General features: G+C 38.2%; 2 protein-coding genes across 3 annotated transcripts; both read left to right on the forward strand.

Annotated features, from left to right (window-relative positions):
• Positions 1 to 235: 235 nt before the first annotated feature.
• LOC131158091 (uncharacterized protein At4g29660) lies at positions 236 to 11,217 on the forward strand. Of its 2 annotated transcripts, none has more exons than XM_058112689.1 (3): positions 236 to 560; positions 1,437 to 1,648; positions 10,755 to 11,217. In XM_058112689.1, the coding sequence occupies exons 2-3, from the start codon at positions 1,466 to 1,468 to the stop codon at positions 10,863 to 10,865; spliced, it is 294 nt and encodes a 97-aa protein (XP_057968672.1). In that variant the 5' UTR covers positions 236 to 560; positions 1,437 to 1,465; the 3' UTR covers positions 10,866 to 11,217. The 2 variants fall into 2 exon arrangements, with proteins under 2 accessions (XP_057968672.1, XP_057968671.1); XM_058112688.1 differs by having other exon boundaries at positions 240 to 560; positions 1,457 to 1,648.
• An 8,458-nt stretch (positions 11,218 to 19,675) lies between these two features.
• On the forward strand, positions 19,676 to 20,753 carry LOC131157957 (PRA1 family protein F2). Its single transcript, XM_058112442.1, has one exon. The coding sequence runs from the start codon at positions 20,053 to 20,055 to the stop codon at positions 20,656 to 20,658; it is 606 nt and encodes a 201-aa protein (XP_057968425.1). The 5' UTR covers positions 19,676 to 20,052; the 3' UTR covers positions 20,659 to 20,753.
• Positions 20,754 to 21,483: the final 730 nt, after the last annotated feature.

Consider the following 21,483-nt stretch of genomic DNA (forward strand, 5'->3'; position numbering starts at 1 on the left):
CAATATCATATGCATTCACATTTATTCAAATAAAATTCATATGAATAATTTCAGAAAAAAATTTTAACCTCAAATTGGAAACCCTAACCTTAAATTGCGGGTTCCAAAATTGCTTCAAATCATCAAATTTAATTCAATACAACCAAATTCAACATATAAAAGACTTATTTGTGCTACAAACTAATACAAATTTGTACTCAAAATTACCGGGCAAAACAAGAGCAGTGTTTAAATGTAGAAACCACCATCATTTTTCCCCTCAACTTTTATTAAATATATTTAAATAAATTAAAACCAAATCCGTAAAAACACCCTCTCCCCCTAGTGACCGCTGTTGCTGGTCGTCCTCCGCCGCCGCCTCCTCCTCCTTGCGCCACCTGGCCCTTGACTCCCCGTCTCTGTACCGCACGGCTGAGTGCCCCTCCCGGCTCTCATATCTCAGTTTCTCAGTTCAACGGTCCACACTATCTAGTATCTGAAGACTTTCAAGTCTCAACTCTCAAAATTTGTCAAGTCTTTCGTCTCTCGGATCTTAGCCCTGGCAAGTCCAATCCTCACAGGTTTGATTCGAAACGCTAGATTACTGTTTTCTACAGTTTCGCCTTTCTAACTTATATATTCAACAACGACAAATCAGAGCATAAGTTTCATGGGAAAAAAAATTGTGGGAAGGTGAGCTGTGTACCAAGTGTTTGATGAAATATCCCAACTGTTCAAGCAATTTTGGTCTTTAAATTTCTGAATGTTTGGATCACTGCAGCAACTCCTTGTTTGCTGGCCTAGAAATAGGAGGAATTGCAGCAAGACAAGTTTTAATGCGTCTAGGCTCCCTTAGAAAATTAAAATCTAGGAATTTGGACATTGAATTTGGATGTAGTACAAAATTTCACTGAGCTTGGTTTGAATGCACAAAAATCAAGTCGGATGCATAAAATTGACACTCCCGAACACAACTTTAGGGATTCTGGAAAAACAGGTTGCAGACTTGTGTAGTGATAAAAATTTACTTTGAAATTTTGGAAAACTTCATTAAAAAAAAAAAAATGATTCGTTTGGCTTTCAGGTCGTTGAACCGAAACTTTTGGTTCGGTCAAAGTTCAGTTCTTGCCTCAAGTTTAGTTTGGCTCTTTTTCCTGCCAAACCAAAGAAGTTTAGTTCTCCTACATTTTTTTTTCTTCACCAAGCAACCGCACAGCCCTAAATGGTACAATGCTTTGAAATTAGGTGTTCCGCATGCCTCCACTATAGTTTGTAGAAAAATCGTGTTTTCCATATGCTGTTCCATCCACATATGGGCAGATAAGTTTCTAACCACCCTAATCCTAGAAATTTCCCTTGACAGGGAAAACACTCTCAATCTGCATTCTAGCTTGAGAAATGAGAATTGAAGTGTTCAAGTTTCCTTCAAAATCTTCAAAATTTAATTGCAATTCCAGATTTGTTTTCATAAATCCAGGAGGTGAAAATGGCAAGCTACCTATGGAGGAAATATGCAGATTACATCTACACCAAGTGGGAAAAAACCCTTCTGTGGGACATGGTTGAGCCTTACAGACGACCCAAGTCATTCACCCCTCTTGTCGTGATCTATGTCGCTGCTTTTTACACTGGGGTCATTGGCTCTGCCATCACAGAGCAACTCTACAAGGTATTCAATCAATCATTCTTCTCATTGCTTCATTAGTTCAATGCTCTTGTTAGTGATTTTTCCTTTGATTATAGCATAGCACTGATATTTGTTTGGTCAGACTAAATTTTTATTTGTGGGCCTTTGATGATTTAGATGTTGGCTTCCTGAAATTTGTTTTACAATCTTACATACTATGCTTTGATTGTAGCATGGATACCGGTTAATTCTTTAAGTTAGACCAGAGAGCTTTCATGGGTTTTGATCAACGATCAATTTTAGTGGTGACCTTTGTAGATTTTGGTTTTTACAATATTTACTTGCAGCATTTACAGTATTTACTTACTGTTTTCATGAAAGTGTGGATGTAGTTTGGGGAAAAACATGGTTAGGAGTTAATTTTTAACTAAATTTGTACATTTTATAATATCTACTTTGTACTTTCTTGTTAAATTTCCTTTGAAATGCAATTATTTTTTCACATGGTCTCTACTCCCAGCTATGCCCTGGACAAGACCCTATCAATGGCCTTCGCAGTCATCCTACTCTACATATAGCCACCAAAATAAGAAAAAAAAAAAAGAAAAAAAAAAGCGAAAAAAGAAAAAAGAGATATAGGCCCTTGCCCCACACCCCTAGAGGCTGGAAAGACTTAGGTTGATCATTAATAATCACAGAAACAGATGTAGAAGAACGACAATCCTTATCCAGCCCCTTGATCTAGCCCAAAACCCTTCCTATCTAAGACCCTATCTAGAAACTGCCAGCTAACCCTTTCATTATTAAGGATGGCTCACTTTTGTATTATAAATGCTCAATGAACACAAACAGCTAACTCTTTGATTTTAGGGCCTTTTCTAGTTTCATAGGTTTGAAGTTTGAGTGAGAAAACAAATGCTTTCACTTTGTAGGTGCGGTTATACCTGTGTTGTCTCTCTATCCAATGCTCTGGTAGCAATCAACTGAAATAGAAAACAAAACCTAAAAAGGCTTCCAATTACAATTGGATCAAACAGGATCAAGGGCAGGGCCAGAATTTTTGTTTGGGCTGTCTGTTGCTAATGAAACATAAGTTTTTATACATCACAGATGAAAGTTTTGTGTATGAGAAGATATAAACAAAAAACTGCACCTGGGGCATTAATTTTTGTGTAAAAAAGTTTTAAAAAAAATAAAATCAACATGAACGCCTGGCTCTTATGGGGACTGGACTATTCCCTATTCGGTTTTTGAATATTTAATTTATGCTTATTATATGTATGGCATGCAGGAAGAGTATATAATCAAATTTGTTACTTAATTTCTTCATTTCATTAATTATTTTTAATCTAAAAAATCCCATTCCATTCCCACCTATTCCATTCTGCAAACCAGACGTGATATTGATGATCAATTAATAGGTTTATGTTATAATTTGGAAACCCAATGAGATATAATGAATTTTGTTTTGTTCTTAGAAAAATAGGGCATTTTGACAAAATAACTGTAAAATGTAAGTAGTTTTAATTTATCTAAAAAGTACATTCCCCATTTTCCTTATACCTTGACAACCTTATTAGGTCTATTATGAGTTTTTCCTAGGGCACTGGGTCTTAAAAATTTTATAAATTTTAAAAGCCCAATTTGTGTTATTCTCATAATTCTTAGGATATTTATTAAAATTTCTTTGTTTTTTTCGTTCTTTTAGTTTTTTTTTTTTTTTTGGGGGGGGGGGGGGGTGGTGCAGAGGGGGTGATGGGCAGGGATTGAGGGCTTGGCTCCTACAACAATGCATGTGTGCTCTGCTAGTGAGCAGGGGTGAACCTTTTTCTTAGAAAATTAGTTGTGTGCAGTGTCTGTTCAATTGTAAATACATAGTTACTCATCACAGTTTATCTTCCAATCTTGCATCATTTCCTCTCTCAGTAAAGTTGAACTGCTGAAGAATTGGATGCTGTTTCTTTTTCCTGTCCCAAAGTGCATACATGTGAAGGGATGTTGTAGATAAGTTCCTCAAAATGCAGTGATTGCATTGCTTCAACTTTGCTGTATTCCTATGAAGCACAGTCATGGACATGGGCGTATGACATGATGCATGTTGGACACATTGACACATCAAATCTTAAAAATTTAAGTCATGACACTGTGAGAACATGGTGATGGGAAAACATCTACTTTTTATATATACTGTGTTAATAACACAATTTTCAATCCAAGTATGGTCCTCTTAAAAAAATACTATGCAAGCGTCATTGAATTTGCATTGGTAAATTTGCTCCATTTGATTTTCGAACCCTTCATATCGATGCAAAACATTTTTTAGTAATGTGATTGATGCAAGTTACAAGTTCACTTAATTTAGAGTCGTAGACAATATCTCATATTCTAAAATATGAGAAATATCTCAAAATTTGATAATATTACAACATGGCCTAAGATTTTTATTATTTTTCTTATAATAATACCAATGTGTCATGCAAGTGTTGGACACTTGAGATTTTCTGTGTTTGACATGTGTGTCCATAAATGAAAATAAGTTCGACATACTCGAGAAGGGTCCTACGCATGTCGGGGGCATGTTAGAGGAGTGTTAGTGCCTGATAGATGATGGACGCCTACACTTCCCCCTTGTTGAAGTGTTGGTGCTTTAGAGCTGTATTTGTTTGGGTTATACTTGTTTTTAGTCTAGGAGTTCATTGTGCAGAAAGAATGCATTTCCTATTCAAACCACCAATTGGCTTGCAAAAAAGCGAACAATACTTCTATGCAATAATGCTTTCCCTATGTTTGGGAGAAGTCTTGGATTTGGATTTGTGTGGATTGGGAAATGATACAAACAAAATTGTATTAGATTTTGTCCAAATCCAAGACTTGAAATCCATGCTTCCATACACAGTGTTTGTAGGTTTCATATTGTAAATTGATAATTCATGGAACTAAGAAGTGACCCTTTTTCTGAATCTTATTCACGCTGCAGAAGAGGGAGGGCTTGGTTCCCACGACAAAGCCTATGGCTCCGCTAGTGAGGTGGAGTAAACTTTTTGCTTAGAAAATTATCCCCATGTTGTATATATTCAATTGTAACTACGTGGTTACTCAACAGTTTATGCCCTTCAATGTTTTAGCATTTCCTGTCTCAGAGCTTTACAATGAAAAGGAGTTGCTATGCTGTCTTCTCACATTAAGATCTTAGGAGAATGGTAGAATTACAATCATGTTTCATAGTTTTGATTAGCGGGATTTATACTTGTTCAAGTTAAAGAATGGGATGCTATTGCTTTTTCCTCTCCAAAAGTGTATACGTGCTATGTTGGGGATGTGGCTCATATTTAGAGCGGATCACATGTACCGGAGAGGGCTATGTGAAGCAAGGACAATTGCTTAAGAGGAGTCTGTAGGTTTGAGGGCAAACCATCAACGAATTGGGCCCTAACCGTCGACGTTTTCAGGCAGAATGCAAAATGTGTTTTTCTCAGCACCAAGCCATGACGGTTTTAGTCAGCGCAGAGCCCAACCATCGACGGTTTCAGTCGGTGCAGATTACGTAAATTCAAATCGAGGGCTTGTAGATTGGGCTTATCGGAGGGATTTTCTCCGGGGGATCGCTACAGATGTAGTTTAGATATACTAGAACACTTCTGTACGCATTGGGTTCATATTTAAACAATATTATAACCTAAAGATTGTATCTTTGACATTGATCATAGTGAAAACCAAAGTGCTGCTCCCGTGAACGTAGGCTATTATCGAACCACGTATATTATTGTTTGCTTGCTCCTTGAGTATATTTCATCATCGAGTGATTGCATTGGTGGTTGTTGATTGATTCGTGTATGATTGTGTGCTTCCGCTGCGCATATCCAACTAACGAAACAACAACAAATGGTATCAAATTTATTGGTTCAACAATGGCTAGGGTCTCTTCGATTAAGTTTGATGGAACCGGTAATTTCGGGCTTTGGCAATGAAGAGTGAAAGACCTGCTAGTGCAGCAAGGGATGGTAAAGGCTTTGTACGAAAAGAAGTCGGATGACATGAATGAAGCAAGTTCGAAGGAGCTTGAAGCAAAGGCGGTTTCCACGATCCGACATTGTCTAGTCGATGACGTTATGTACAACGTCATGGATGAGGAATCGATGGCTGCGATTTGGTTGAAGCTCGAAAGCTGGTACATGTCCAAGTCACTTACGAACAATCCGTGTCTTAAGCAAAAGCTTTATTGGCTTAAGATGGTGGAGGGTTTAGACCTTTCTCAGCACATCAACAATTTCAATAAGATCATTAGCGATCTAAAGTGCGTCGATGTGAAGTTTGAGAAAGAGGATAAGACATTGATGCTACTAAATTCCCTATTGATGTCTCTCTCCTACATATGAAAATCTGGTTACAACGCTGACTTGGGGGAAAAGAAACCCTGAAGTTGGAGGACATCATGAGTGCGTTGCTGGGTTTCCACCAAAGGAAGAAAGCCAGCAATGAGGGTTCACATGTTGAAGGGCTCGTGACAAAGGGAAATCCAGATCGTGGGAGGAGCGGTTTTTAGAGTGGATCGAGTGGCCATAGGGCTCGATCCAAGTCCTGGAAGAAGAGGGATGTGCGGTGTTTTAAGTGTGGCAAAAGAGGGCACATAAAACCCGAGTGTCCAGAGAGGAGGAAGGGAGGTGCCAAAAATAAAGAAGGTTCTTTAACAACGGCAAATGTAGTTGAAGAGGGAGACTTTGGGAGCGGTGATGGTGATATGCTCTCGATTTCATCGGGGTCGGATGAGTTCACAGATTCTTGGATTTTGGACTTTGCATGTTCGTATCATATGACGCCCAATGAGGATTGGTTAATTACGTTTAGACTAGTCAGTTCTGGTTCTGTTATGATGGGGAGCGATGCTTCGTGTAAAGTGACCGGGATGGGGAATATCAAATTCAGGATGCATGACGGTGTAGTGCGGACGTTGTGTGATGTGAGACACATACCAGAGTTGAGGAAGAATCTGGTTTTGTTAGGCACCTTGGACTGTAACGGATTCAGTTACAAGTCCGAAGGCGGGGTAATGAAGGTGAGCAAGGGAATCCTGACCGTGATGAAGGGGAAGAGAGTGCCGGGTAATATCTACACATTGCTGGGTACCACGGTTGTTGGTGGAGCTATAGTCGTAGAGTCTGATAGTACTTTTTTGTCGCATATGTGTTTAGGGCATATGGGAGAGCGTGGGATGCAAGAACTTCACAAGAGAAATCTTCTGAAGGGAGTAAAATCATGCAAATTAGAGTTCTGCAAGTACTATGTATTTGGGAAGCATAACCGGGTACAGTTCATGAAGGCCATGCATAAGACGGAGGGAGTACTGGACTATATTCATTTTGGCGTTTGGGGACTAGTGAGAGTGGCATCATGAGGGGGACATGTGTATTTCGCGAGTTTTATGGACGACTACTCACGAAAGGTTTGAGTTTATCTCATGCGTCACAAGTCGGAAACGTTTGCCAGCTTCAAAGTGTGGAAAGCTGAAGTGAAAAACCAGACCGGGAAAAAGATCAAATTTCTCATGACAGACAATGGGATTGAGTACACAAATTTGAGATTTAGAGAGTTTTGCGAGTAGTAAGGCATAAGGAGGCATTTTACCGTGCGTCGGACACCGTAGCAAAATGGTGTGGCGAGGAGGATGAATTGAACGTTAGTTGAAAGAGTTAAGTGCCTCAGGTTGCCAGCTGGACTCGCCATGAATTTTTGGGTTGAGGCAGTTAATATGACGTGTTTCGTGGTAAAAAGTTCACTAAGGGCATCATAGAATGGGAAAGTTGTTGAGGAGGCGTGGACAGGAGAAAAGGTAGACTATGCTAGACTTAGAGTATTTGGGTGTCCGGCCTATGCGCACATTCCCGGTGAGGAGAGATCTAAGCTTGAGGCGAAGTCTAGACGGTGCATCTTTCTGGGATATCAGAAAGTCGTGAAAAGGTTCAAGTGTTGGATCCAATGGCAAACAAGGTGATGATCAGTAAGGATGTAGTTTTCGATGAGAAAACTATGTTGTGGCGTACTTAGGAAGAAATAAAGAAACAAATGCCAGAAAATCATAGCAGCAATGAGTGTGCGATTCAGGTGGAGTTAGAGACTTAGAGCAGACATGTAGGGAGTCCTAGCCTGAGAGATCGGCCAGTGGTACAAGTGGAGTTAGAAACTCAGGGTGGAGATAACATAGGGAGTTCTAGCTCGGATGACCAGCAGCCGCGTTGGAGCAATAGCTGTAGACAGACCCAGGAGCATCGCCAAGCCACCCCCAAGATACGGTTTTGACGATTTGGTGTCTTATGTGCTTATCACCAACAGTGAGGATCCTACTATCTATTAGGAGGTGATGCATAGCCAAGAGAAGGATAACTGGATAGGTGCTATGGTGGAGGAGAGTCATTGCATGAGAACCAGACGTGGGACTTGGTGGAGCTTCCATTTGGGAAGCATACAATTGGATGCAAATGGGTATACAGGAAGAAGGAAGCAATTTCAGAAAGGGAAAAAGATAAGTACAAGGCTCGCTTGGTAGCGAAGGGGTACTCACAGAGGAAGGGAGTAGATTATAATGAAATCTTCTCCCCTATGGTTAGGCACACTTCCATCAGGGTAGTGTTGGGACTGGTGGCGCAACATGATCTGCATCTAGAGCAGATGGACATAAAGACGATGTTTCTCCATGGTGACTTGGAGAAGCTGATTTACATGACACAGCCAAAAGGGTTTAGCCAATCTGGACAGGAGCACTTAGTCTATAAACTGAACATGTCACTGTACGGGTAAAGCAGTCTCCGAGGCAGTGGTACAAGAGGTTTGATGCCTGTATGACCTATATTGGCTACACAAGGTGTGAGTACGATTGTTGTGTCTATGTGAGGAAACTTGTGGACGGGTCTCTCATTTTTATGCTTCTATACGTTGACGATATGCTGACTGCTAAGGACATGACCGAGGTAAATTAGTTGAAGAATCTGTTGGGAAAAAAATTCGACATAAAAGACATGGGTGCAGCTAAAAGAACACTTGGCATGGAGATTCGCAAGGACCGAGCTGCAGGGAGACTATGGTTATCTCAGGGTGGCTATGTGGAGAAGGTGCTGGAGAGGTTTAGCATGGCTAATGCTACGCTGGTGAGCACGCATTTGGCGAGTCATTTTAGGTTGTCTACTGCCCAATGCCCAAGGACAGACAAGGGTTCAGGATATGTCGAGGGTCCCCTATGCTAGCGTAGTGGGGTGTCTGATGTATACCATGGTGTGTACGAGGCTGGATCTGGCATATGCTGTCAGCGTGGTGAGCAAGTTCTTGTCGAATCCGAGTCATTAGCACTAGGATGCTGTGAAATGGATTCTTAGGTACTTGAGGGGTACGACCAGATGTGGCATAGAGTTCAGTGCACAATAGAGTGATTCGTCGATAATAGGGTACATGGATGCTGACTACGCAGGAGATATGGATGACAGGAGGTCTACCACAAGGTATGCATGTATTTACTCTTGTGGGAGGACCTATTTGTTAGGTCAATGGTGCAGTTGCTTATGGCGTTGTCTAATACTGAGTCGGAGTACATGGCAGTGGCTGAGGTTGCCAAGGAAGCGTTGTGGCTTACGTGGTTGGTCAGAGAGCTGGGTGTCTAGCAAGGTGGCAGGTGTACTATGCGAGGACGAAGCACATTGATGTTTAGTATCACAGGGTAAGAGAATTGATTGCTTTAGGGGGACTTCTTCTTGAGAAGATCCATACATTTGACAATGTGGTTGATATGCTGACGAAGTCGGTCACAACGGACAAGTTCAAGCATTGCTTGGACTTGATCAACGCCTCCAAGTGCTAGATGGGAGACAGACCCAATCTACAGGACTGGGTGGAGCAGCGGTTATGCTTTCAGATTTTCAAGGTGGTGAATATTCGCCAAAGTGGAGCTTGTTGGGGATGTGGCTCACATTCAAAGCCGATCACATGTACCGGAGAGAGTTACGTTAAGCAATGGACGATTGCTTGAGAGGAGTCTACAAGCCTGAGGGCAAATTGTCGGCGGATTGGGCCCTAACCGTCGATGCTTTCAAGCAGAATGCAAAATGTGTTTTTCTCAGCACCAAACCGTTGACGGTTTGGCTAAATAATTGACGTTTTCAATTGGCACAGATTACGTAAATTCAAATTGGAGGCTTGTAGATTGGGTTTATTGGAGGGATTTCTTCCGGGGGGTCGCTACAGATGTAGTTTAGATATACTAGAACACTTCTGTATGCATTGGGTTCATAGTTAAACAAAATTGTAACCCAAAAAATTGTAGCTTTGACATTGATCATAGTGAAAGCCGAAGTGTTGCTCTCGTGGACGTAGGCTGTTGTCGAACCACGTAAATCTTGTGCGTTCTAGTTGTGTTTTTGATTCTTCTTGTTATTGTTTGCTTGCTTCTTGAGTATATTTCATCATCGAGTGATTGCATTGATGGTTGTTGATTGATTCATGTGTGATTGTGTGCCTCCACTGTGCATATCCGGCTAACGAAACAACAACATGCTAAGGGATGTTGTAGATAACTTCCTTGAAATGCAGCCATTGCATTGCTTTGACTGCATTTTTTTTTTGTAATATTTGTGTTGCGGTTTAGAAGTGCATTGTGGGCAAAGAATGCATTTCCTGTTCAAACCCACCACTTGACTTGCAAACCCAATAATTCTCCTACGTGATGATGCTTTGTGGATTTCAGTGTGAAGTGATACTTCATGAAAGTGACCTTCTGAGATTTTGGTAACACGCATTTGAATTCTTATTCTTGCTGCAAGAATTTACGTTTAGAAGGCTATTGCACCTTTTGGAGCATTAATTTGTGGGTACCAACTCTTAAGGGACGCTGGTTTTTCATACGAGTGAGTTTTAAATAGCTAGCTAATTTATATGCACTTCATCCAATGAAGTTCATACATAATTAACGGGAGTTGTTCTTAACCCCTTCCCCTTTTCCTTTTACTGGATAAGAGGCCATTTAAAGTTTTGATTGAGGAATTTATTGAACTATAGATTTTATGAATATGCATATGCATAGGAAATTTCAGTGTTTGGCGAAGGTCAATCACCCTTTTGATGTACATACTTTGTAATTTGGGAATTGTTTTCTTGTTTTGCTCGGCAGGAAAAATACTGGGAAGGCCATCCTGGGGAGGCCGTGCCTCTTATGAAGCCCAAGTTCTACTACGGCCCTTGGAAGGTACACAAAGGGGATGTTCTCCCACCCAACCAATGAAATCCATAACCATGAGCAACCAGTTGGAGAACATGTGTTCAAACTCTCCTCCCTCTTAGCTTCCTTTCATTGTACATGTTTTAGGCTTTGATAGTATTTAGCAAACGAAGGTTTACGGTTCCCCCAGTCTGTTGATAAGGACCTACGATGTTGTTTCGTATTCGTGCTGAGGATAACTGGAAGATTGGTCGAAAGTACTTGTTGTGTCTGAGTTGGCTTAGTGGGCTTCGTTTCCATCAAGAATTTGGATGAGAAGTTCTGGTGTCTCTTTGATTGTTGCCAAACATTCATTTATCATACTCTTGGTATGTAGGATTGGATCAGATGGAATAAATCAAATTGAAATTGGGTAGTGGGGGTTGGCAGGAATGATGATGGGTTTGGTGGTGATGAGTTTTTGTACGTAGGAAAAAAATAAGAAGGGAGCTTGCAGCTTCCGGGAAAGTCTGGCATCATCATTTTTATAGACAAAAACAAATATTATTGTCTTTGAAGAGTGAGACAAATAATTTCTTAAAAATTTAATTCAAGAAAAAATGGATAAATTTATATCTAGAAATTTATTTTAAATTTGATAAGTTTCAAAATTTCAAACCTAAAAAATTTATTTAATTATAAAATAAAATAAATATAATAGTTTTGCCAATACTGAATTAAAAGTATATTTCAAAAGAAAATAGGTAAATTCCTTTGATGTCTTCTAGAAATATAAAGTAACAAAGGGTTGGTGATCCCTTTCACTACTAAACTAAGTTTGGTAAAATCTCTATCACTGAGTCAAACATAAAAGTAAGAAAAGAGAAGATTAAAAAATAAATAGAAAAAATAAATTAGAGTTTGCATAAAAGTGTGATTGTCTCATTGGGTGGAAATAAAGAAAGAAATATCATAAAATTCTTTCAATATCTTTACTTGATTATGGTCCATAAAATAAATTGAAGATCCTTTTGAAAATTTTCTAATATTTTATCTTGTTAGCATATCTCCTTAATTAAGTTGATTGACCAATTTGGTCAATCTCCATGATTGTGTAATTATGACATGATTTGTGTACTTAGCATTAATATTATTAATGATTTATCTTTGTGAGTTTACCTTCTTCACCTATAAAAGGATGACCCTTGTACAATTTTATATATACAAAAATACAAAAGTTATTTATAGCTCTTTCTTTCTTCTCTTAGTTTTAACATGGTATCAGAACTTTGGTTACCAGGAATGTAACGCCCCGACCCGCCACGTGGGGCCCGAGATGCTACTTTAGTGACGTCAGTGTACCTGACACCATATTCATCATATAAAAATAGCAAAAATAAATGATACATTCTCCAAGACATTACCAAAGTTCTAAACTGCTAACATACATAGAAGTCTTCCAATATCCATATTATATCCCAACCAAAAGAAAGAAAACTAACTCATTCCATGACTATATTACATATCCAGGGACTTCAAACATAACTTAAATATATTAGAATTCTTACAGACACTCACAAAAACTGAAACTAGCTATCACCTTGCCCTAGAGTTCACTAAACTCGATCTCAAGATGGTCCTGAAAAATGATTTGTATATTAGGGTGAGACACTTCTCAGTAAGATAGATTAAGTTTATATGAGTGTGTGGCCAACATGAGTTTTTAGTGTATACAAAATATCATCAGTTGTTAATTAACCACAGTTATAAAATCATTCTCAGACCATACTCACACACACGCACACGCACACACACACACACACACACACACAATTATTAGTAAGCGAAAGTTCCCGAGGATAAGAGAGATTACATGCCCATACATGTAATTTCCCTCTGCTCTAATACATTATGCAATTTGGTATGACTACAACTTATACCTATTAGGGTACTCGCCTTTCTCAGTAAGCCTTTGGGCAGAGAGTTTACTTCGCCGTAAATATTCATGCATTTTAATTCACATACAAATACTCACACCTTTACAGTTGTAAAATATGCATTTGCTTCCTTAGTATAAACCTGTTTAATAAATAATAACACCATTTACATAAATTAACATATATGTGTAAAAGACACTTTCTGTGACTAATACACCATTCACTTCCCCCATGGTACGGGTTGTGTGGCCCAAAGGATGGACTTATACCCTGGGGGATCAACCTAGACACAGTCAAAGTTACCATCTGCAAGTGCATCTGCAGGCACCCACAATCCAGTTGCAGGTCCGATTGCCTTACCACTTCCTGGTCCGGTCCTCAGGAAAGGTACTTCATCCTTACGCAGGTCAATCGGCTGAGATCACCCTACACCTCTCAGTACAATGTGGGCACACATGGTGTAATAATAATTCCCTAACAATGGTACCGTACTCACAATACAACTGGTCCTTAGGGTTCTTAAACCATATCATGCAATTTTGATAATAAAAATTGTAGTACAAACTCATTTCATATATAACCTGCCATTAAATAAAACTTGGCCCCAACGTCCGTTAAATAAAAATCGACCTCCGGCCGTCATATCAAATCCCAGTATTTTACAAAGGCAATTTCAGTATGTTTCACAAACAATTTAGTATTTTCAAAATCATACCCAAATTCGGTTATACAATAAACCATATCGATTATTCACCTGCCACACAATTTTAGTATTTGAATATAATCCATTAAACAACCGAGGAGTACTAAGCTTTTCACCATTCAATTATTCAAAATACCGTATCATATATCCTATATTTGTAAAGTCCATTTTGAACGGTCGATTTTTGAAATAACCTTTGAAATCATAAGTATACGTATATATATATTAAGTAGTTTAATCGGTTCAAATTTAATAAAAACCTGACTTAACTTAATCCCCTTATCTGTTTTCCTGAAATTATGCTTGCAGGGATTCCAAAACTGCGCCTGTGATGCTCACACGAAGCCCAAATTCATAAATCCTAGTTTAATCAACTCAATCCTAGGTAAAATACTATTTTAACATTTCTTAGGCCCATAAACTCTAAATAAATGATTAAACTTCCAAAAACATCAAATTTGCTTAATTCCCTAAATCTTACCCTAGCCTTGGAGTGGTGTCTGGAAAGGTCAGTTAAAAAATCTACTCCTTTAGACTTGTAGAGAAACGCTCCTAGATCATTGTGGCGACTTCCGATCATCGATTCGGGCGACGAACGGCGAGAAATTGAAGAGAGAAGAGACAAGATTCGTGGGTTAGGGAGAGAGAGAGAAGATATTTTATTTTTCTTAAAAAAATCTCTTGTGGCTTATTTTATAAGCCATTGACCGGGCCACATTTGTCGACGAATTTAAAGTGTTCTTCGACGAGTTGTAGAAGGACATTCGTTGATGAAATAAGGGATTTGTTGATGAACCTTAAGCCTGGAATTTCCTAGATCTTGAGATTTCTTCGTCGACGATGCTAGCACTTCGTCGACAAGTCACAGAAGGGCACTCGTCGACAAAAATAGGGGATTCGTGGACGAGTCTTGCTACTTTGCTCTTTTAAATTTTTCTTTCTTCTTTTCTTATTCATTTCTTTTATTTTTTGAGTTTGAGTTTCTACAAGGAGGTCCTGGGTTCTAATCTTGTCGCCCACCTTTATTATATGGCATTATTTGTCATTTTTGGTTCTTGACCGCTAGTTGGCGTCATTCTTTTGGTTCCACCACTCTCTCACCATTGGTATTCCAATACCATAAATTGATTCCATTGCTCTAGAGTTTTTCGTTTGGTGCAAAAATCATTCCAATCCGACGCCACACGCCTCATGAGCCCAGTCACCAGTAGCCAGACACCGTCGTTGCTCGCCGTCATCTCTGGCAACCTTCCAATAATTTTCCAGCCAACGCCCACCACCATTTCCGGCGGAGCTCCGGCAAAGTTGGTTTTCTTTGACTAGTTTTTCATGCTCATTCCATCGAAGCCCTTCTTTTGCTCTAAATCGGTTAGCATTATCATTTTTTTTTTGTTTTTTTAGTTATGGCTTCTTTAAATGATGTTGCTCACCTCATAGAGATTGTTCTGAATGACTCAAACTAAAATTCTTGGACCCAACAAATGTCAGTTTTTCTGATTGGTCGGAGATTATGACGTTTTGTCACTGGAACAAAACAAAAACCCACAAAAACTGACAAGAAATCCATAGAGGAGTTTGATGAGGCTCTTGATGAATGAGAAAGTACTCACTGTAAGATCCTTTCCTTGTTTATTAATACATCAGTTCCTTCCATTCAGAGTCTACTTCCTAAGTTTCGGAATGCCAAACTTGCTTGGGATTTTTTGACAAAACGATACAATTGAATGTAAAGATGCAACAATCAACCTTTCAGAAAAGTGGGCAAAAAATTCAGAGCAATACACACTGAAGATAGAGTCAAAGACTTGGTTAGAGTCCATCATTTCCAACAATCCAAAAGAATAAGAGAAACCAGACTACAGAACATATACAGCTCTGCCCAGGGGACCTTGCAACTCTCAAGAATTACTCCAAGCCACTTGGTTCCCACATTTTAACAAACATGGTGAATTTGTCAAACACTGTTATGTATGCATGATTTTTAATCACTTTTATTATAGCCTTTGAGGGAATATTCTATCCTTCAAAATTCTTCTTATTTCTAAAATTCCATAAATAATACACAATCGCAGCTAAGCAAACTTTTTTAGTTACTGTTTGTGTAACGACCCCAATTTTTGCTATATATTTTTTTTTTCACATACTATTAATACTCTGATACCACATAAAATAGTTAAAGTCAACCCGGACCCATAGATACCGGGAAATTACTTGTTATACATACATGTCATCTAAGCAGTAGAAACTATAATATATTTATCTTATGTACAATACCAGAGATTCACTGTTCTATATATACACATATAGACCCCAAAAAACCATCTTGTATCTGACATGATTACTTACCCTACAATTGGGGTAATACCAACGAACTCCTTTATCACGGAACTCGCTCCACTCGTCTATCGGGATTTCCTGAAATATTTATAATGCTAAGGTGAGACACCTCTCAGTAAGGGAAATAGACTAATATCAGTGTGTGACAACGTGAGTTTTATTATATTATAAACATATACTGCAAATAATATAACGGTAATATATATCTTAAGATGTAATTGATAACACATGAAAATTTGCGCTTTTAAAACATAATCTTACTATAACATAATGAATTTTCGTATCATTTAAATCATCTGTTAAATCTGTATATTATTGAAACCTTATACCCTGGATGTTTAACTACATCATGAGTTCACCCCCCATGATCCAGGTTGTGCGACCAGTAGGCTAGACTTAACATTGACTAGCCTACTAGGTTAAGTCAAACATGACATTTCTACGCACGATTGCCCACCCATCCTGGCTTGCCCATCCTACTCTCCGTCAAACCTCTAATGGGTCAGTACACAGAGAGTATCCTACACACCGCCTACACTTCGGGGCTAATCACCCTCCAACCCACACTTCCTGAATAGTGTGGTTGCACTGTCGGTTATACACCAATCTGGTCCGCTCATCCCACTCTCTATCAAACCTCTAACGGGTCAGGATACAATGGGTATCCTCTCTCCAAACTGGCTAGCTAGCTACAATACTGTGCTCTTAACATACGTAACTATTTGGGTTCTGTTACTATATAATACATTTCACATAATATATTTCTCTTTATAAATAACATTTTCATATTTCTGAAATAAAATTTGGCTTTTACACATTTCTGAATAAAAGCTGTCATTTCATACTTTCTGAATAAACTGTCATATTAAAACTGATCTTTGCATCTGTGTCGACTATCATATCATGGCATCTGCACCGGCTTTCATATCACGACATCTACGTCAGCTATCATATCACGACATCTACACCGGCTATCATATCATAATATACTAAAAAATATCTTATTTTTTGTACTGATCATCATCTTTCTAAAACTATGGTCAAATCATGCTTTTTCTATGAAAACATAAAATATTCTAATCATGTTATAAGTCTACAATAAAATCATTTATATACATGGGACACAAGTGAGTACTACTTTATCATATTATTTGACTTGGAAAACATATTTTACTGACAAAAATAATATTAAATCTGAAATCAAGATTTCCTCAGTTCAACATCAATGTTCCCAAAACTAATTATTTCATACATATAATTTTTTAAACAAATATTGTATAATATATATTAAATTTTCTGAAAATACATGACTTAATCTATTCCCTTACTTGTTTCTTGAGAAGCCTATAGAAAACCCGAAATCACGCTTACAGCGTCCAGAACTACAAACTCTGAAATTGCATTAATGCCAATTCAATCAACTCAAACCCTAGTATATTACCATTTAACCCCTTTCCTAAGTTCACATATTCCAAATAACTGCATAAATCTTAAAATAACTTACTTACCCTAATTTTGGGATGGTACCTAAGCACCCCAAATCATCAATCTGCTCCGACTAAGTTGTAAAGAATCTACCCGGGATCATCGTGGTAACGTCTGATTGTCGAAACTAGAAAAAATGAAGCTAAATTTGAAGAGAGAAGGAGGGAGAGCCAAAGGTAAAGAGAGAAAGTGAGAGGGAAAATGAAATCTAGTTGAAAGTCTGATTTTTGGCATATTTATAGGCTGCTAGTCACGTGGCTTTGTCGACGAGACATGTGCACTCGTCGACGAGTCGTAGAAGGGTGTTCGTTGAAGAAGATAATGAGTTCGTCGACGAACCCTTAATGACCTGATTTTCATGCTCTCGATATCTTCTCATCGACGAGACACGTGTAGTTCGTCGACGAGATCTAGAAGGACATTCGTCGACGAGAACCCTGGGTTCGTCGACGAACTCCTGCTGATGCTCCTTAATTCAATTCTTTTTCCTTTACTATTTTACAGCTATTATTTTTTCGGGTCTCTACAGTTTGAACACCCATGCCTCTTGTTTCCTTATGTAACCATTTATGAGCAGCTTTTAGAGTTGTTGGAGACCTTGTGAGATCCAACCAACTCCTCAAGTGTTCCCAGACTATAGTTGTAAGTCTACACTTCAAAAATAAGTCATCACTGTTTCAAAAATAGTAAGCTTTATTTATCCTTTCTAAGTGAATATTGTCATATGTGGCCAGCTTACCCTTTGCACATAACCAAAGAATGAAAGAGTTCTTAGGAGTGCACCCATTCATACATATCACATTATACCAAGGCATCTTTATTCCTTTATGTCTCCAAGACTAATAAGCTTTCGAGCATGATATTTGATCATCAACTAGCCATTGTCTTAATTGATTATTTGCTTTTATATGGCCCTTGCAAAGCTGTAGCATGGAATTTTTAATTTCAATGATCATTTTAAGTAAAGGCGAATCCTCATTTTTAGAAGATGCCTTCCAAATACTACAGCCCTTTAAGTAAACCTGATTAACCCATTTCACCCATAGAGTGTCCTTTTCATGAATGTTCCATAAGTCTTTTGTGATAAGAACCTTGTTCCAAGTTTTAAGTTAAAAAATACCTAAGCCCCCTTCTTCTTTTGGTAAACAAACATCTTTCCAAGCCACAAAGGGGTTTCTCTCTATCTCCCCACAGAAATACTCTACATAACTTAATGATATAATCCCTAACCGAATTTGGAATGGGAAAAAATGATAGCCAAAAACAGTCAATTCCCTATATGACTGAATTTATTAGTTCAAGCTTTCTTGCATAAGAGATGGTTTGTTTCGGCCAGGTTCTAATAAGGCTAGATATCTTATTAATCAACGTTGAGTAGTGCATAGAGTTAAGTCTGGTTGATGCAAGAGGAATACCTAGATAAGGAAAAGGAAATTCCCTTTCAGAAAAACCAGTAATACTCATAATGTCATTAAGATCATTACCTTTAATTCCTGTAGTATATATATATATATTTAATTTGAACCTATTAGCCTCAAGACTAGAGCAATTAGAAAATTTCTCCAAACAATCAATGAGAAGTTGGACAGAAGGGACATTCCCCCACAAAAAATAAGATTAAATCATTTGCGAAAGCAAGGTGTGAGATTTTCAAATCTCCACATTTAGGATGATAATGAAATTTAGGCATTTCTTCTAGAGCTTTCAACAATCTTGATAAATATTCCATACATATCACAAAAAGAATAGGAGAAGGGGACCTTCTTGTCCAAGCCCTTTCTTTCCTTCAAAGAAATCATAATAACTCCCATTTAATGCAATTGAAAAAGTTGAAGTAGTCACACATTACATAACCCAATCTATCATTGTTCTTGGGAATTTTAAATGGTCAAGCATCTCCTTAACAAATTTATAAGAAATTGAGTCATATGTTATCTTTAAATCAATGCAGCGACGAAAATCCCTTTCCTAACATATTTCCTTACCAGTTCCTGCACAAATGTAGACTGTGCAGGGTTCACAATCCGATCAAGACTTGCATTAATCTTGTTAGCTAGGATTTTTGTAATGGCTTTGAAAATTACATTGCAATGAGATATTGGTCTGAAGTTCTGGACTTTCTCTTTGTGAGTGATTGTTCCGTATATTCATCGTTGATTCCTTGCATTAATTGTTCCGATATAATTTGTTGGTTTCGCTGCACATTGACATTCAAGCTACTCTACATAACAATTTTTCAATAATAATTTAAGAGGAATTATGTAAACTCTCCTAAATTTTTTTTTTATTATAATCACTACACCTCCATGTGATTTTTAAAATCGTGAAAAATTGTAACAAGTTAGCTTTAAGATTGGAAATCAATATGCTAGATGTGACAAATATATATATATATATATATAGAACCATCCAATGCAATTTTGTATAAATTATATTTTATTAAGGGTCATTATTTCTTAGTTCCGTTGGTCCCTTGGCGGATCCGAATAGTTTGGCCCAGGGTATGAAGCCTATTTTCGAGCTCTTCTTCAGCTGCCCGATGTAGTCCCACCTATTGACCGTAAATTTGAGAAACTCCGTCGTGCTGCCCATCTCCATCATCCTCAATGCACCTTACACGACGCAACTCAAATCATCCCTGTTGAAGCTATCGACCAACACGTGTAACTTCAACAGGAAAGGTCCACCGTAAAAAGCTGCTCCTCATAACGTAATATAAGCCTCCCCTGATCACTCTTCCTCCTCAAGCGTCTTAACTTAGCCCTCACGGTCTCTTCGTCTCTCTCTCTCTTACCCCGATCGACGGAAAATGACGACGTACGGGACGATCCCGTCTGCGCCACCGGCGTCGTCGAGGATCCAGTTCGTCTCGCGCGCCAAGGAGCGGATCAAGTCCGATCTGGCCACGCGCCGGCCGTGGAAGGAGATGGTCCACCTCCATGCGCTTACCCTCCCAGCCTCTGCCGGCGACGCCTTCCGGAGAATCGGAACAAACGTCGGCTACTTCCGGATGAACTACGCCATCATAGTGCTCCTTATTCTCTTCCTCAGCCTCCTCTGGCACCCGATCTCGCTGATCGTCTTCGTAGTCATGATGGCCGCCTGGCTCTTCCTCTATTTCCTGCGCGACGAGCCGCTTGTGGTCCTCGGTCGCACGATCGACGATCGCCTCGTGCTTGCCGTCCTGTCTGTGCTCACGCTCGTCTTCCTGTTTTTGACGAAGGCGACGACCAATATTCTGGTGTCGCTCTTGATCGGTGCGGTGATAGTTCTGGTTCACGCGGTGTTTAGAAGGACGGACGATTTGTGTGCGGATGAAGAAGGAGGGTTCGGATCCAGTGCGGCGATGCACGGTGGAGCAACGGCTCGAATGCCTCTCAAAGAAACTGCTTCTTCTTCGTTTTCCGCTTCTTAATTGTACAGGTTACATATGCTTTTGTTCAATTGTAGGTTTTCTTTTTTCCTTTTTTCAGTTTTAAATTTATTGATAATAATCAATTTTTTTGTTTAGCCGTGTTTGTTTTTGTAATTTTGCCCCCAGCTAAACAACTGGTTTCCCATTCCTTTTTCTTTGTTTGCAATATCCCTTGTTTGATCGGTGAGAAAAGTGACATTGTGAAATTGGAAACGATTTAAACTTATTTTTCGTCCTTATATTGTTACCATTTACAAGTTCTGAAATCTGAATATATAACTTGACATTACGAGTCTCCTTCTTTGCGCAAATTAGGGCTTTTGTGGGGAATGATATTTGTTTTATTTTTAAATAATTACAAAAGCATCTTACTTATTTTAAATTTTGCGGTATTTGTACGCAGAAATCAGAAAAATAAAAAAGCTTAACATTATTTAGTTGTGAAAAAAAATTGCTTTAAATTTTAATTTTCAATTAAAACTTATAACCTTGTTTTCGATTTTTTTTAAAAAAATTTTGTGTAAGAACGTGGGAAAATATTTTTAATATTTTAAAATTTATTATATACTTTAAAAAAAAAAAAAAAACAAAAATGAGGTGTAATTTTACAATTATTTGAAAATGAGGTGAAAAAAAAATCCTGGAATTAAACAAATATTTTATTTTTATTTTTTTTATTTTTATTTTCTAATACAAAATTAAAGATTTTAAAATCAGCTACTATTTTTTTTTTATAAATTTTTGAAAATATAAAAAATAAAAAATTATTTATCACAAATATTGAGACTTAAAGAGTTTTTTTCCATTTTATTATTAAATTAAAAT

The sequence above is a fragment of the Malania oleifera genome, chromosome 6, assembly GCF_029873635.1.
Source record: "Malania oleifera isolate guangnan ecotype guangnan chromosome 6, ASM2987363v1, whole genome shotgun sequence".
In the NCBI taxonomy this organism is placed as follows: Eukaryota; Viridiplantae; Streptophyta; class Magnoliopsida; order Santalales; family Ximeniaceae; genus Malania; species Malania oleifera.